The sequence below is a fragment of the Chaetodon trifascialis genome, chromosome 5 (assembly GCF_039877785.1).
Source record: "Chaetodon trifascialis isolate fChaTrf1 chromosome 5, fChaTrf1.hap1, whole genome shotgun sequence".
NCBI classification, from domain to species: domain Eukaryota; kingdom Metazoa; phylum Chordata; class Actinopteri; order Chaetodontiformes; family Chaetodontidae; genus Chaetodon; species Chaetodon trifascialis.
In genome coordinates, this window is record NC_092060.1 from 11,877,334 (window position 1) to 11,894,350 (window position 17,017).

At 45.4% G+C, this 17,017-nt stretch overlaps 2 protein-coding genes across 3 annotated transcripts in view; one reads left to right on the forward strand and one right to left on the reverse strand.

Moving 5' to 3' along the window:
• On the forward strand, positions 1-5,168 carry gabrp (gamma-aminobutyric acid type A receptor subunit pi). The gene is made up of 10 exons (XM_070962989.1): positions 1-304; positions 1,441-1,519; positions 1,654-1,766; positions 1,881-1,948; positions 2,051-2,268; positions 3,047-3,129; positions 3,327-3,464; positions 3,570-3,722; positions 4,100-4,293; positions 4,370-5,168. Exons 2-10 carry the CDS (start codon positions 1,467-1,469, stop codon positions 4,676-4,678), a joined length of 1,329 nt encoding a protein of 442 aa, XP_070819090.1. The 5' UTR covers positions 1-304; positions 1,441-1,466; the 3' UTR covers positions 4,679-5,168.
• The window catches only part of afap1l1a (actin filament associated protein 1-like 1a), a 23,365-nt gene continuing 11,515 nt past the window's right edge, over positions 5,168-17,017 (reverse strand). The window contains exons 1-19 of one of the 2 annotated variants that reach the window (XM_070962986.1): positions 16,122-16,229; positions 12,662-12,787; positions 12,487-12,564; positions 12,332-12,411; positions 11,795-11,930; positions 11,576-11,671; positions 11,258-11,472; positions 10,981-11,160; positions 10,733-10,816; positions 10,136-10,199; positions 9,571-9,690; positions 9,273-9,484; positions 9,042-9,187; positions 8,848-8,920; positions 8,204-8,318; positions 7,353-7,520; positions 6,821-6,996; positions 6,613-6,735; positions 5,168-6,135 (exon numbers count right to left, since the gene is read on the reverse strand). In XM_070962986.1, coding sequence (XP_070819087.1) covers positions 6,109-6,135; positions 6,613-6,735; positions 6,821-6,996; positions 7,353-7,520; positions 8,204-8,318; positions 8,848-8,920; positions 9,042-9,187; positions 9,273-9,484; positions 9,571-9,690; positions 10,136-10,199; positions 10,733-10,816; positions 10,981-11,160; positions 11,258-11,472; positions 11,576-11,671; positions 11,795-11,930; positions 12,332-12,411; positions 12,487-12,564; positions 12,662-12,787; positions 16,122-16,152 — 2,250 coding nt within the window. In that variant the 5' untranslated portion in view covers positions 16,153-16,229 and the 3' untranslated portion in view covers positions 5,168-6,108. Of the gene's footprint in view, positions 6,136-6,612; positions 6,736-6,820; positions 6,997-7,352; positions 7,521-8,203; positions 8,319-8,847; positions 8,921-9,041; positions 9,188-9,272; positions 9,485-9,570; positions 9,691-10,135; positions 10,200-10,732; positions 10,817-10,980; positions 11,161-11,257; positions 11,473-11,575; positions 11,672-11,794; positions 11,931-12,331; positions 12,412-12,486; positions 12,565-12,661; positions 12,788-16,121; positions 16,230-17,017 lie in introns of those variants that run through there. The other variant, XM_070962987.1, reaches the window with a different exon arrangement.

A 17,017-nucleotide genomic window follows, 5' to 3' on the forward strand; every position in this document is an offset into this window, starting at 1 on the left:
GCACAGAGGCTCTGTGGGGAGATGAATACAGCTGTGCAGAGAGACACAGGGAGATGCACAGACAGTAAAACAACCAACAGTAGCCCACACACCAGGACCACATCACAGAAGCAACCGTGCTTTTATTGGTGTATGGAAGAAACACTGGGATATAATCACAAATAACCGAGGAAGGAGCGCACCCTCAGCCACTCACAACATCTGGGCCAGAGAGAGGAAGAAGAGTAGAGGAGGAAACAAAGGAAAGAGTGGAAAGAGAAGAGGAGTGACCTGAGGTGGAGAAAGAAGCGGGAGGCTGAAACAGGTAGGAGACGGAGATAAGGACGATGAGACAAACCTGAGGATGTAGAAACTGTGTGTGTGTGTGTGTGTGTGTGTGTGTGTGTGTGTGTGTGTGTGTGTGTGTGTGTGTGTAAAAATGTAAAGCTAGAGAGAAATCTTTCTAGTATGAAATGATGAAATGCAGTTTAAAAGTGAATATTTATTTGGATGTGCACGCTCAGGCAATTCAAGAAGGAAGGGCGCATGCACAAACCAACACAACTGAGACTTCAGCTGAAGCTACAAAACCGTAAACAAGCATTAATGAAAACAGAGAAATACGGTGGCATGAATTAATCTAATCAACAGCGAGCATAAAAACAAGCAGCACCTAACAGCAAAGGAAATCAACCGTGTTCCTGTGCATCATCACTTAGAATGGCAGCGCTGTGTAAATAATACATAGAATTTTTAATGGGAATGCTTTGCTGAGGTTCTGACATGTCATTGTAATGTTTGCTTTGGGAATAGCTGGAAACACAAACACATGTGCGATGCATTCAGATTGTTTGGGTGAAAATGAACAGGCGAGGAGGGCTGAAGTCTATTACTGACTGAGATTTATCTGCAAGGGAATGAGGGAGGGAAGTGACGGTGAGCATCATCCAGACAACAGGGAATTCTTGATGAGTTGGAGACATGGTTATCAGGGAAGATTTGTGAATAAACCATGAGGAAGTGGTCCCATAAATCAGCAGTCGACAAGCTAAACAGCACACATCGCAGAACAACAAGCGTGTAAATACTAAGGTGCACTCTTGACTTATCTAGTCACTGTCTTTATCTCTTTCAGTGTTCTTAAGTGTGTGTCTGTGTGTGTGTGTGTGAGAGAGAGAGGTTAATGGAGCGGCTGCTAATATATTCATGGAACAGCCAGGTGGAGATCAATACTTGTTCACACTGCATTTCACAAGTTTGAGAGCAGGGAGAGGGCAGTTTTCTAACACCAAAGGGTGAAAGTGGCTGCTGTGCTGCTTATTTCCCCTGAGATTTGTGATCACATTCAGTTGGGCGCTGCCACCCTATGGCCAAACGGTGCTATCCCATAAGATGTGAGCGTGAGGGACAATGGCTTGTGGTATATTTGTTAATATTTTGGTTTACCACATCTCCCCCAAGTGCTCACCCCTGCCTGCTGATCCACAATGTCCGCCCTGCTGCACACGCTGCTGATCCTCTGCCTGAGCTTCACACAGGGGTGAGAGTCCCAAAGTTGAAAACACTTGTACAGTTTTTTTAAGAACGCATGCTCGTATTGAAACCTATATTGGTTGAAAAGGAACTTTTACAGCCCATTTCTATCTCATTTCTTCTTCATCTCTCCTCTGTCAGTGGTTGTATGTATTCTAGCCATCACTTTGGAGAGTGGAACGACTCTCAGCTTCTGCCAACAATCCAGAAGCTGATGAAAGGATACAACCGCTACCTCAGGCCGAACTTCAATGGTAGGAATGAGCTTGATAATGATCCATTTCGACCGGAAGAGGCTGCTCTACATGTGTGCTTGTAATTGAAAGTGGACTTACATCCAAACCTTCCTGTGTCTCTGTCTGTGATAGAGGGCCCTGTTGAAATTGGGATGAGTCTCGATATCGCCAGCATCGACGCCATCTCTGAAATCAACATGGTATACCACTCTTCCCGCTATTCTTTTGTCCCAGTATTTGAATGATTGGAGAAATTAATGGATGCATGAGAGCTTTGCATCTTCTTTCCCTCAACTTTGCAGGACTACACTGCAACCATCTTCCTCCGTCAGCGGTGGCGCGATTCCAGGCTGGTGTTCCCGGGCAATGAGAGCATCAGCGTGGACGGGCGCCTCGTGTCGCTGCTCTGGATCCCTGACACCTTCATCCCGGACTCCAAGCGCTCCTTCCTGCATGACGTCACGGTGGAAAACCGCCTCATACGCATCTTCAGCAACGGAACTGTTCTTTACGCCCTCCGGTATATTGACAGATTTAGTGTATATTGATTTGACATTTACTGACATTTGATATTTGTTTGAGGGAGCTGACCAGGGAGAACAGGAAATGAAAGGGAAGCGTAGGAAGAGAAGAGAAAAGATTTCCAGGTTGTTGGTTTTTTTCATGATTGTCATGGTAATCAACCGTGAATTGGCCCTGGGTTGTATCACATAAAGAAAAAGAAACACTTATGTATCATCAATCAGTCATGTAACTTGAGGGAATGCCATGTTTCTCATGCCCTTCAAATGGTTCAGATTGTGTTAGCGAGGTTTGGCAGAGTCCCCTGCAGCCACAGTAAAAAATGTGTCGTCAGACTGTTACAGACCTTTATTATGACAAGATGGGTTTATTTTGGACAGAAAGGGCAGCATTGAAGGGTGAAGGGTATTCAGGGTTTTCCTCATTCGTCTTGAGACATTTTGACTCATAATTATCGGTGAGTCTGATTTTATGAAGCCGAGAGATAGATCCCACTTCATTGGTTTACTTTCTTCTACAATATACAGAAAGAAGACACTATGATATCCTTAGTGACCTAATGCATCATTCCAGTGCTCAGACTCTGTCACTGAATTCCAGCTACTTCTTCATAATTAATGCTTCAGATACAGAAATGACTGATGTTGACTCTTCAGACGTGAGTCTTTGTTCTTGTAATTGTTGCTCAGGGAGCTACAGTAATTATTAACTGCCCTGTCCTGCATCAAAAGAGTAACAGTGTTTTTCCTAATGAACTTGCTGTAACTATACAACAGCATCACGGCGACAATTGCCTGCAACATGGACCTGACCAAGTACCCCATGGACAGACAGGTGTGCACCCTGCAGCTGGAGAGCTGTGAGTACCTGTGACCTCCATCAGCCATCCGTCAAATGTGTAGATGGACATAAATCACCATCATCTCATCTTCACCATCATCATTGTCATCATCCGTGTAGTGAGTATTAAACTGAAGGGAAAATGTTATCTTAAGCAGGTCGGATTAATCAAACCTTCATTATCACACCTTTGTGTCTGTGTGTGTGTGGGGTCAGGGGGCTACAACCTGCAGGATGTGGTGTTCTACTGGACCAGAGGGAATGATTCAGTGAGGGGTCTTAACACACTGCGGCTGGCTCAGTACAGCGTAGAGAGCTACTACACTACAGTCTCAGAGGCTGTGTATGAGACAGGTAGGACACTTCAACTCCCAGAATGCCCCTCACGAGTGGAGTTAAAGAACATCTTTAAAATCATTTTCTTTTAAAGAGGACTTGACCTTCTGTGTCTCTTCACAGGACAATACCCCAAACTGGTGTTGCATTTTGCGCTGCGTAGGAATGTGCTGTTCTTCATCCTGGAGACGTACGTTCCCTCCATTCTGCTGGTGGTTCTCTCCTGGGTCTCTTTCTGGATCAGCCAGTCCTCTGTCCCAGCCAGGACATGCATTGGTCAGTGCCAGATCTCTTCCAAGTATTGTGATATTGGTACATTTAAGTGCATGCATTTGAACTGCCATGAGAAAAAAATCCTCATTACATTTTGATTCAGTGTATGACCTTATTTCAACTTTTTTACAGTCTACATTGAAAAAAAAATCTACTAAAGCTTGGCCCTTACCATAATTTTAATACTACGTTAATACATGTATGGTGGTTTAAAGTGGACGATAGGAGGACCGTTGCCTTAGTCATTCAATAACAACTGAAGTCTTGACAACTAATTATAAACTGATGTGATCAGTTCAACACATTTCCACATTTGAACTGACTGTCAACACATAGATGAGAGATTCGTGGACTATCATCCACTGTGACATATCTTCCAGGTGTGACAACAGTCCTGACAATGACGACACTGATGATGGGCGCCCGCACTTCCCTGCCCAATGCCAACTGCTTCATCAAGGCCATCGACGTTTACCTGGGAATCTGCTTCACCTTCATCTTTGGTGCCCTGCTGGAGTACGCCTGTGCTCACTTCTGCACCATGCAGCACCAGACCATAGAGGATCTACACAGGGTGAGGAAGCGGTCCACATTTACACATGAAAAACTTTATTCCATAATGAAAACACTGTTATTTGTCTGTCTACCAGGATCTTCTGAGGGAGCTCAATGAATCGAATGGAAACGGCTCCATCCCCGTCGTCACCAGCACCCAGCCAAACCAGTCCACGGAGGTCGGCTCCACCGCAGAGGAGCCCACAAAGCAGTCAGCGACCTGTGACTCTAGCAACAATGGTGGATCAAAAGAGAAGACGGCAGGACAGGGCTGCGGTCGTAGGGCAGTATCCGTCTTCACTGTGGAAAATCCACACAATATTGATCGCCACGCTCGCACTGTTTTCCCCACGGCGTTCCTCTTTGTCAATATCCTCTACTGGCTTTACTATCTCTTCCTCTGAGCGCTGCCTCCAAGCTGCTGCATTATTAATTTCACCACCCTGAAGCTGCTCTACCTCCTCATTTGGGACCCAATGCCAGTTGCCACTGCCTGGATCTAAGCTGATGCTGATAAGCATTTTGTATAACATAGAGAACACCTTTTTGTTCCACAGACAGGCCTACAATGGGACGGAAAGCATTTTAATTTCTTCATTGTGTCAAACTCTGTATTAAGCATTAATCAATTATGAATGGAACATGTAAAAGTGACACAAAACGCTTGTATCTGTCTATTTACTGACAACTCCCTAGACAAAAATGAGGATGAGTCAATTATCTATAAACACTAGGCTGCCTGAACTGCATCATGCTATACTGCGCTGCATTGAACTGCCTTCATTAACTGCTATAGATGTGTTTTTTCTTCTTATTTTGGCATTCATTCCTTGTTTGTATGGAACAATATTGACCTCACAGCATTTCATGGGGAAATAAAAGAATAAATCAGTGACTGGGAACATGGTGGTGTATTTTAATGAAGAAGAAGTTCAGTGTCTGCATTATAACAGATGACTAGAGATCAAATGTTTGAGAATAAGACACACATATATTATTCCCTCATCCAGGTGGGAGAACAGTAAAGTGCAAATGTCAACCACGGGTTCAGCAGAAACGTTGTTAAAAGTGGAGACTTTCCCATCACTGAATAGCACCACTTCGTTAGTCACTCCATTATCTCGAGCAGAAGTGTTTAACTCTTTTTGAATGTGTGCCAAAAAGGGTTGAGGGGGTGTCGCATTTATCTTGCTGTTGAGCACAGCTTCAACCTGAGAGGGGAAGCTAATAAGTGCAGTCAGATAATACAGTCCTACCTCTGACAGGCAAGTGTTCTGATGAGAAAAGAAACACAGAACGGCATAAAAGTATAAAACATACAAAACAGTAGTCATGGCTCACTCTGTACGGCCAGAAAATACGACATGATATAGCAGACACGTCATGGCTTAAACTGCCTCCATCTTCACATTTCCCACACGGCCACATTTCACCGTATGCAACACAAAGCTGCACACTATGCACTCACATTGCTTTTCAATACACTTTTCTTGCATCTTTCTTTGACAAACCCTGCTTTCTCGCTCTTCTCTTTGCCACATTGGAATCACCAAAGACAACGAAAATACTTGAGCACAGACCGTGAGCAGTCTTTGACTCTCTCACATTTGGAAAAGTCCTTTCAGGATGACAGAAGAGTAAATATTCAGTGAGATGTACCTCCACCTGGTGGCTTATTTCTTTCATTACAGTCTATTTTCTCTGTGATCCAAAATGAAACATGTCTGTGCTTTGGGGTGCAGATGGAAGATGATCCTCAGTGGGATTGAACGTCACAAGAGTCAGATCCTGAAATCCAATCTTTGTTTCTCAAGTCTTTTGCATGATTCTGCTCTTAGGTTCCTTTCTTCGACTCCCATTCCTACAGCGACAGAAAGCACAGAAACAATGTTAAAATAGGATCATTATGATTATCAGTGCAAGGCAATTAAGCCTTAAAGAAATACAATTTTCATAATGAGAGCAATAAGTTAAGACCATCCTTTGTAAAAAAAAAATGCTTAATTTAGATTTTTATAAATTCATTTTCATGCACAATTAAACAGAAATGCAAATTAAGAGGCTGGTTCGATCATTATTGTAGATAGACTATGAATCTTATTGTGAAAGCAGGAGCTAGTGGACAGGTTCTTAATTGTAACTCTTGTAAGTGCCTGCATCAACACACACAGACCGTCTATCTAGTAATGTGTGAGCTGTGAAACCCCATTAGATGATGACATGTGCTGCTGTGGTTCCATTAACCCCCTGTGAGCCCTGACACAGAAATCTGTCCATTACGACAGGCTGAGGGATTGATCAGACAGTGGCTGAAGGCGGAGAACACAGTCTGACTTACCTTTGCCTTCTGCATGACGGTTCCTGTAGAAGCATAAACAGATGGAGGTCTACGGCGCATTTCTAAGGCACAGTTTACTGGTAATGAGTCATTGTAGATGTTCTGAGTCTTCTTGCTGGCGGCCTATCCGGAGAGGAAATGCAAAAGAAGTGAATAAAAAAATGTGCATGCAGGCAGGTATGAACATGTATTTCAGCAATGAATGTACCTTAACGGGGGGTTTGGCCTCAACAGGCTCACCCAGCACTCCACTGGCCAGGCTCTTCTTCAGGTTTTCCTGGACCTGAGTCAGCCGGAGCTCCAGGTCCACCCTCTCCGCCTCCTTAGCTCGACAGGCGTCGTCCAGCTGAGACACACGCTTGTTCAGAGTGGATTTCCTCCTGTCTGCTCCACAGAAACACACACACACACACACACACACACACACACACATGCACACACACACGCAGGCATGCACACACACGCACACAATTGGTGGTTAATGTACTCACTGTAAGTATAGTTTTGCAGTACTTTTACTTTACTTAAGTAGTAAAGATAATCCAACAATACAGTACTGTAACAGTGGCAGAAGCCATTCTATTGACTAATGACTTCTCTTACTTGTGATTAATTCTGTTGCCGATACTCCTGTCTTTAAATCTGGTATGCAGTTTTTACTTAGTTGTAGCTATGCTGTAGCATTGGCTGAGAAGAGTTTGTGTATCACATGCTCCATGTTATGCTTCATATCTCCTTACCAGAGGCCGTCTTCAGCTCTTCCCTCAGCTCTGTCTTCTCCTGTCTGAGGGTCACGAGTGCATTTCGTATGCCATCTCTCTCTCTTTCCAGCTCCTCTTTCTCTTTCAGGTAACGCTTAGCATCCTCTTCGGCTCGTGTTTTCCCATACCTTCCATACTGGTTGGCGTCTGGATGGAGATGTCAGAGGAGAGCAAAGGTGAAGGGTCGAATGTGCAGGGGTTATGGGAAGAAGACAAAACATCTCATGGTGATGTCTCTGCCTGTCTTTGTTAATGTCCTCCTCCTCACTTGAACAGTATGACGCCACCTCTACTAACTTACACAAAAGTGTAGAACACAAGTTTGACCTTATTCATGATTCAAACAAAGAGTTTTGGGAGATAACAATGATACGATGCATAAATAAAAGATAAGCACATGCACGCTCCTGCAGAGGGAGAGGTCAGGAGGCAAGGCAGCGAATCTAATGTGAGTGTCCAATAAATCTCAGGTTACTTTCTGCAAGCTCTCAGCTCTGGAGAGCGCTGGCTCTTTGATGTGTCAGAACGTCGCGGTGAAGGCCTGTGAACCAGCACTGAGGAGCACCGAGACAGCCGACCACACCAATATCACTTTCCTAAACACAGGACGCTCATCTCTGCAGAGACCAACCGACACAACGCAGTGAATGGGAGAGGCGAGTGAAGAGGGGTGAGATTATGGATGGAAAGTGAGAAGATGATTGAGAGGAGAGGGGAAAATAGGATAACAGCTCAAGGTTTATGACCGTGAATTTGTACACCCCAAAGGATTAAAGAGGCACAACACTGGAGATACAGCAACTTTGGAAAACCAACTAAAATGCACTTACTTGAGCCTGTTCGTTTGAGGGAGACTAATGGCTTAGTTCTGTCAGAGTCGCTGCTGGAGAAACTTGAGCGCCGCTTCCCCTGATTCCCAGACTGCTGCCTGTGGTTCTCCCTTGACTGGGTGGAGTAGAGAGGGGGTGGGGGACATGACAGATGTGGGAGGATGCGAAAAGGACAGGCAGATGAAAAAAAGGCAAAGTTTGTATATTAGGCTTAGCAATAAACAAATCTTCTGATTTATTGGTTTGAGACCTCTGAAAGCGTGTGTGTTTGTGGCTGTAAGGTGGTGAGAAGTATGTGTTTAAGTGCAAGTCAGTGGGGTTTAGAAAGGGGTTTACTGGCTGTAAAACTGCAATGACCTCTTGCCTTCCTGTCACCAGTTTGACGGCTTTTTCTTTTTTTCTTCTCGACTTTTTTTTCCTTGCCCACACACTGCCTTTTCCCTGGCCTACAAAAAAGCCGTCATTGATAGGCGTGTAACAGAGTACTGTCTGTCTGTTCGGGTGACTGAAATGGGGCGTCATATTCAGACAGTGACAGTCCCCAACAGCTGCACATACACAGACATGCAGCTTCCAATCTTGTCACATCAAAGTAAAAAAGGTTTGAGTGAGCCTGAAAATGTGTCTGAGTGCATGTGACCCACCTGCTCGCTCTCATTAGGGACCTCATCATACGTTCTGGAGTCTGTGGAGGTACTGCTGGAGGATGTGGCCCACCTAGGGTCGGAGAACAAAGGGAAATGAAATCTGCATGAGGTCTAAACATCACTGCTTTGGTCAATGGCCGAGCGTTGACCTCGTCCAAATATTCCAGCTCCCCCCTCTGGGTCTCACTCACAGGAAGGAATGCCGTGCAGCGTCGCGAATGTTAGCAATGGTATCCACGTCAACGTAGTCGTAATGCAGTGACTCTGGATCTGTCGCGGAGCCTGTCTCTGCCAAGAGGACACCGAGCCACCTTCCAAGTTCCTCAGAGCTGCTTGCCTTTAAAGTGACAGGTCAAATCATGACTGAACTCCTGTTAATGTTACTGGTGCAGCTTTAAAATAAAGAATAAATGCGTAGTTACCTCCAGAGCAGCAACCTCTGTACTGCTCCGCAGGATTCGGAAGGCAAAGGGATGTTTGGGTCCCAGCCCCGGAACCACCTCGCAGCCGTGCAGAGGAAGTGAAGGCAGGGAGGTCCGAGGGTCTCCTTTGTCGTGGTAGAAGCGCAGGGAGCCTCTGCACACACAACACCACTGCTCCCGCCACACCTGATTCACCAGCAACGACAGGTAGCCTACATGGTGAGAAGAGAAAGAAAAATGACGCGTCTGCAAGCTCAGAGGCCACAAGCAACAGAGTGACAGCGAAGCAGGCTCTGACCTTGTCGAGGGTCGCTGTAGGATATCTGCGGATCCCCTGTCCGAGTGGGCTTCTTCTTGGAGAAGCTGATGATACGTGTGATTTTACGGCCCGCAGCGAAAGCCCCCCGTTTCACCTTGCCTACATGGAAGAGGAATCAAACAGTTGCTTTTTGTTCATGTGTGGAAACTAAAGGCCCACTTAGCTCAGAAAGCTCAGCTCAGCTGACCTCATGCAGCATTTCTGTTTATGACTTATAAAATGTCTTCACGTCAACATCCAAGTTGTAATTATGAAAGTCTGGAAAGTCAGATGTTTGGGACGCTGTGATATATCCGACTTGGCACTTAATTATACAGAAGTGTTTGAGAACCAAACAAATCAACACATCAACATTTCAGAGTAATTAAATCCACATATTCCATATATATAAACATTAAGTCTCTCCCGCCTCCACCGTCCAACCCACAAAAGATGAATACAGCAATACGGATGTTAAGTGGTGCAATGAAAACTGAGCAAGGACCGTGAGACAAATGCAGCTGAAACAAAGCTATTAAGTCAACCCTGAGTTAAAATTTCTCACCGTTCTCTCCAGTCGACACACCCACGCCGTCTGAATCTGATGTGTTCCTCTCAGCAGATAACCTCTGAGGAAGAAGCACAGGTTTAGACCGAAGCGCCCAAATCCTACTGAGCTAGACTAGACAAATGAAGGGCTTAATAACCATACTTGAGACAATTACTGACAAGCCTCTTTTCATTCTCTCATGGTCTGTCTCATAAACATGAACACATAATGACACAAACAGACTTGTCCACTGTTTTTTCCTCCCATCAGCTCGATGGAGGCTCCTCTCTTGTCATTCTGTGCCTTCATTCATGACATGCCTTGTGCGGTTTTGTGTTCTGACAGGTTGGTAAACTTTAAAGAGGATGTGCCTGTTCCAACACTGACTCACTACCACCCCTATCATTGCTGCCTTAACACCTTACATATCTCCTCTTTGTTCTGCAAGCCAACTACAGGTATCACCTTGTCCTGTATCGAGCCAAGCAATTGTTCAAGAAAATTGATGGTGACAACACAATTGCTGCTTGCCACCGACTTTTCCTCACCTCAGCTGCGAATATAAATTATGTCTTCGGGGTAAAATCCACAGGGACGTGCTGGGACACTTACCTTGTCAAGTTCAGTTTTTCTTGGAATGACAGGAGACGCAGTTTCCTCGGGTCCTGCGCTCTGACCGCTCACCTCTCTAACGACCTGTGGGGATATTTTACGTGTGTCACTCTGGACTGTACGCTTCCCTTTGAGGTTTGTTTTTCCACACTGTCAAACCCACTTCCAGTGACTGTCGACGAGATTGGTGGCTGCGTTGCCAGTCTGGATTCTCGCATGCATACATATCATTTTGAAGTGTAGCTTACCCTGAGCCATCTGTGGGCCTGCTCCTTGCTTTGTACGGCCAGCACCAGTGCATCTCCGTTGGGCAAGGTGAACCGGAGTTCATGGTGCTTCCTCTTGCTGTCTTTGGGTGCATAGACGACAGTGCACTGGGGCAGCAGCAGGTCCACATAGGGGCATGTGTCCTTGGAACTCTTATAGCACTGCAGAAAAGAGGACACGTAGGGTACTGTAAGTTAAGGGAGAGGAAAAGAGGCTGTGTCTGCATCCTGAATGCATGCTTTCCTGAAGGCGTCTCACCTGTAGTCTGTTCTCCCGTATGACAGTGAGCTGCTTCGCCCACTGGCCAAAACGTTTCTTGCGCAGCAGGAAGGCGCAGATGCGACAGTCCCTGGCAGGTGGCATGGAGCTCTCATCTGAGGGCCACTGATGAGTGAGTCGGACGCCAGGGCTTCTGTCTTCCTCATCCTCCTCGTAGGACTCGTAGGAACTGCTCAGAGCATCAGAGTCATTGTCTAAGCAAGCAACGACAGAGAAGGTAAAGTGGGTTTTATTTTAGGTTAAAAAAGGCAGTTTTGTTATATAATCTTGTAAGTTTTGGAGGTTAACTCAGCTCACAGGAGTTTTTGCGATGTGTGTTTATGCAGGTGGGGGGATAGTTGTTTTCAGCATCTTCATACCCATCCTCAATAGAGTTGGGAGGACTAGGCCTGACTGAAAATGGAAGACATGAAAAAAACCCTAATCAGTAATTATGTTGCAACATCCAACTTGCACTTTGTAATCATGTTTGTAAAAGTGCTATATGAGTTCAGCACAGGTGGGGGAGATGCTGACCTCGTGCAATGATGTACTCTGGCATCTTGCCAGGACTGAGGGGCACTGCTTCCTCATAGTACTCCTCAGGAGGAGGCGTTGTGGGCAGAGGCGGAGGAGAGTCAGCTGAGTGTGGGGCTGGTGAGTCTGCACAGCCCTGCGAAGGGAGGCACACAAACACAACTCTCAAATTTCCTCTGAAACCATGGAAGAATTTGATTCACAGGCTAAGACCTACATCATCAAAGAGATAAAGTATAACCCTCAAAATGATATCCATAAATTAGGCATATGGGCTCTGGGCGGGTCCCTAAATCTTAACTCTTCCAACAGCTTGCAGAGTGATGAGCATGTGTGCATGGGAAACCCCCACAACTTGGAATACAATCTCTGTTTTTCTTAGCTTTTTCTCCGCAGGTCATTGAGAGGTGTAACAGTCGTTTGCAAAGTAGCATTTGGATAGTGAGTGCTGAAAAAAATGGACAGCATACAACATCTTACAACAACATAATTCCCTCATTCGGCGTCCTAAGTTGGGAATTTATATTGGCCACTTGCCTGTTTTAAAGCGTCAGCTTGTGTGTTCTTGTCTTCTTTCAGCTCATCTGTAACATCCTTTAGGTCACCCAGCTCACAATCTATAAAACAACACACAACATACATTTAAACTCACAGTATGTATTTAACAGTGCCATTTTGGAACTGAAACTCACCAAATGTCTCAAAGAGGGACTCCACAAAGCTGGTGCCATTTCTGAACACTGCGGAGTTCATGTAGATGAAGTCTGTTCCTGAAACCGAAGGACAGGAAAGAACAAACATACTTATTTGTTGTTTGTTAACACACAGACAAAAGTCATTTCATCTGTCCTTCCTCCTCTCACTAACCTGATGGCTGTATCTGCTGCAGGAGATTCCACACAGAGGTCTTCTTCTCCTGCGTGGAGGAGCTGAGGTTCTCCTGGTCCAGCATCTGCAGCAGTACACCGACCTCACTCACCAACACCTCCATTGCTGCACAGACAAGGGGCAAAGGTCAGGGGGGCATGGGTTCAGTATATCAGCAGAAAGGGCAAAGGTCAGACTGACAAGTCTAAACAAACCCCAAGGTGTACGTCAGAAAGCCTCTTTCTGCTCTGCTTCCCTGTGTCTGTCTTTCATGTTCTGTCGATAACAATCCTGCACCTCATCACACAGTCTCGCTCCTCTCCTCCTCTCTGTTAGCGGCCAGATTAAACAATGACAAGGCTGGACCAACAGGAAACGTATTTGCTAATTGCTCATTAACCCAGAAGAAAAGCGGAACTGAAGCTCCCAAAATAACAACTGTGACACAACCCTGCACAAGGAGCAAAGAAACCCAGTGTTGTCTATCTACGGCAGCTGTGAAATGTTGCTGGCTCACAGACTGATGGGCACCCGCCCAAATCTCAATCAACTGTCACTCTCAATGACGGTAAATTAAATGCGCCGCAAAGACTCCTGACAAGATTAACTGAAGGACCACTCTACAGAGCCCGGGGAGCAAGCCAAATATAACAGCCAGCAGGGACCTGATCTTTATCTAACAGTTGGGAGATTGAAGTCATGGACTCGCAAAAGCCCGAGCTGGCTCAGACAGGCAGACCTGCTGCAATGCACACTTTCCACAAGGCTCTCATGGTCCTGTAAATCTGTGAGGACTCAGCTTATAGGAATCTATGCTTCACATCACATGCTGATCTGAGAGCTGGGACTGGTCCACTCCCTGTTTTCAGAAGAGAACTTAAATAAACTGTCTCACTCCCCCAGTTGCTGGACATCCTGAGAACAGGTCTGTAACCTGCTCCTGTGTTTGGATTCCTCCTTTATGTCATTTTAGCATCTTTTGTATCCTCTCCCTCCGCATTGTTGTATCCTAACATGCATTCCTGTACCTCTATAATCCTAAAATCCTCACTGAAACCTGACAACTGGCTGAATCACTGCTGGCACACTTGTCTGCCCCCCCAACTTCTCTCTCCCTCCCTCCATCTCTTTCTCTCACTCACTCCCCCATTTTCACAGTCCAACCACATTAGACCAGCTGAACCGTGCATCTTGCTGGGGTCAGCCACAGGACAGCTGCTGAGCCAGAAAAGTCTTTGTTTGGTGGGCGGTCATATGGCAACAAGACCTGTTGCACGCAAAATACACGCAAACACAGACACACAAAAACGCACACATGTAGAAAAAAATGTAAAACACAGAAGAATGCTTCGTGTTGTGTATTTAGTGAGCTGTGTCAAAGGTGAACTTTGGTGTACCTGTCTAGAAAAGGCACACAAGCCAGCCTAGCTGGTGTGTCAGTTTGAGGAGCACATAAACAAGTCTTGGCAGAATGTTGGACTCGTAGAAGCATTATTCTGACACAGCAATCAGCACTGACAAGCAGAAAATCTTGATGAGCTGGAAGCTGTATCTGGTGTTTGTCAGCGGTGCGCGTTCTACATTTCAGACCGCTCCCACTCCTTAAAGACAGGCATACTTTCCTGAGGTGGGTCTTCCTATGGGCTTCACAACGCCTTGCCAAGGCTACAGTTAAGAGCAACAAGAGCTACCCTAGGTGTGTGTTTGCCTGTGTCGGTTCAACCACTTTGTCAGCTTTACTATTTCCTTCTATTGTAATAAAAGCCTGCTCACACCGAGAAATTGGCATGAGGAATTAATTCATGGAGGGACCTGGAATGTCTCCTCATTAAGATTGGATTCACTCAAGGGAAATAAGGACGGGGAAGGGGAAGAAACTCATGAGAGTGGGATGTCTTGGCCTGGTGAGTGTTGTCTCTCTGCCAGAGGCTCCAGCTGTTTAGATACTGGCTCTAGTGCGCCGCTGGGCTTCCCCTAACCGAGTGGAAGACAGAAACTTATCCACAGCATGACTCATTCACTGCAGAGAGGAACTGAAAGTACGAACAGTCAGCATTAAATCGAATATAATGCAAGAAATCAAGGCATTGCTTTCAAGGAGTCGGCATGAAGCAGGTCAAAACCTTCATAAAACGATTTCACTATTTCACTTGGACCAGAGCTGATTATCCAATCTGCCGATTACAGTGTTACTCAGCATGTGCCAAAATGAGCAAAGAGGAATTACTGTGTAGTATCTGGCATGTAAGGCAAACAAGACCACCCTTAAGCCCCCAGTCATGCCTTTATAATCAACCCCACTGTACACACACATCTAAAACAGCACATGATCCCTTAAATCTGTGCTGTAACTGTTAATCTGTGTGAGAGTGTGATGTGTGTCTTTGATGTCAGACTCTGAGCCAAGCACCTGAGGGAAACTGCACACAAGCTTGCAAAAGATAATAATGCTACATAAAAACAGGCTGGATATTGTTTGATTAAAGCCAGACCAGGGCGAAAGTGGAATATGCACAAGGACAGACCATAACTTTAATCTGTATACTGATTACTTTTCAATCCTAAAGAGAAACTGTCACGAAGGATTACTACAACTTTAGACTGCACAAAAGGTAGGTGCAGGCAGTGCACCTTGCCTGCAGGAATGTGTAGAGTCATTCAGCGCTCAAACATTTACCTCCTCACACCAGTTTGACAATTGCTCTTAAACACTAAACACATTCCTCACTTTGTTAACAGTGCAAGACTCTGCAGAGTGCATTTGTGTGGGTGGGTGTGCATGTGAGGCAAAACAAGGAGTTTGTTAAACAGTGCAGACTCAGACCTTTGAAAAGAGCCTTGCATTAGCAGACTTTCTGTCTAAGCTCTTTGATGGAGTGAGAGAGAAGGAGGGTGGGGGGTGGGGGTGGAGGGGGTGAATAATGTCAGCAAGTTGAGCACCTGTGCTAACATGTCCAACAAACCCTGATATGAAGAATAATGTGACCTCATACGAGTGCACAGGTTTATTTCTTTACTCTCTCTTTTAGTGCCAGAGGCTTTGTTAATGCTGAACTTAATTTTCGTGGCACATATCACACACAAATAACTTCACAGTATGTCGAAAGTAACAAAATTCAGCCATTCGGCAGCAACTAAGTTTCACAATATTGTTGCAGGCAGACATTCCAGCCAATCACATGAAATTTCATCCCACAAAGAGTCTCAAGTGGCTTAACTATTGAGTCTGGGTGGCGCACTATTGCTTTCTCAACAATTCAACATTACTGCCTTTCTTGGTATTTCAGCAAAATGGTGCTTAAGATGTGAAGTCAACATCACCTGATGTCTCACGTTCAGTGTTTACAACACCTTGACGGCTTCATATTGTTCCCTTTATTTACATATCTTTACAAATCCTTGCACCTTGTTTAGCTTTAGATACCTGCTGTGTAAATAAAGACTTCCCTTCAACACTTACCCTCAACAGCAGTGGATGAGAGTCCCACCATTTTCGAAGACGAACAAGAAGACAAACCGGTTCATTCATACACAAGCAGGTACTGAAGGAGGTCTTCTGCAGTCAAAAGCCTCCCTGTGAGCTCTGCCTTGTGAAGTCTTTGTAGTGGAGGTGAGCTAAAGTCTGCCCACTGCTGCATTCACACTTCCTTTACCTCTCCCTTCCTCCCTCTGATCTGTTATCTCCCTATCCCTCCCACCATGCTCCCCTCCTCTCTTTTCTTTTTTGGGGGGTGGGGTGTAGGGAGATGTTGGTGGTGGTGCTGCTGTGTGTGTGTGTGTGTGTGTGTGTGTGTGTGTGTGTGTGTGTGTGTGTGTGTGTGTGTGTGTGTGTGTGTGTGTGTGTGTGTGTGTGTGCACGCGCACGCGCGCGTGTGTACAGCCCCTTTGGATCCCCCTCCGCTGTAATCCTAGGGATCGTATAGCACCTGGGAAAGGCTTGCTGTGTAAACACACACACACGCACACACACATCGACTTACAGCTAACTCACATTCTTTATTCTTGCACATTCTTTCCCTCAATACATCACTAAACATTAACTAGTTGCACATAAAAGCTGCCATGCACAAGATGCCAGTGAACCCATTGACATATAAGATACAGTAAACCATTGTATTACTACTTTTCATGAAAGCATCTTCAGTGTGGTTACTCACTGACACCAGTAAAACGTTTCCAGTGAACCTGATACTGCAAGTGGTAATCTCTACTTTGTAAATGCATTTATCTGAAAAACCAAAATGAAAGATAGCGGAGAGATTGAGTAAAGGCTGTGGTGGGGAGGCAGAGGCAAGTTGAGACTCTTCAGAGTTACACGTGGATGACTTGTTGCCTTGAGGCAGACTCATGCGTCCC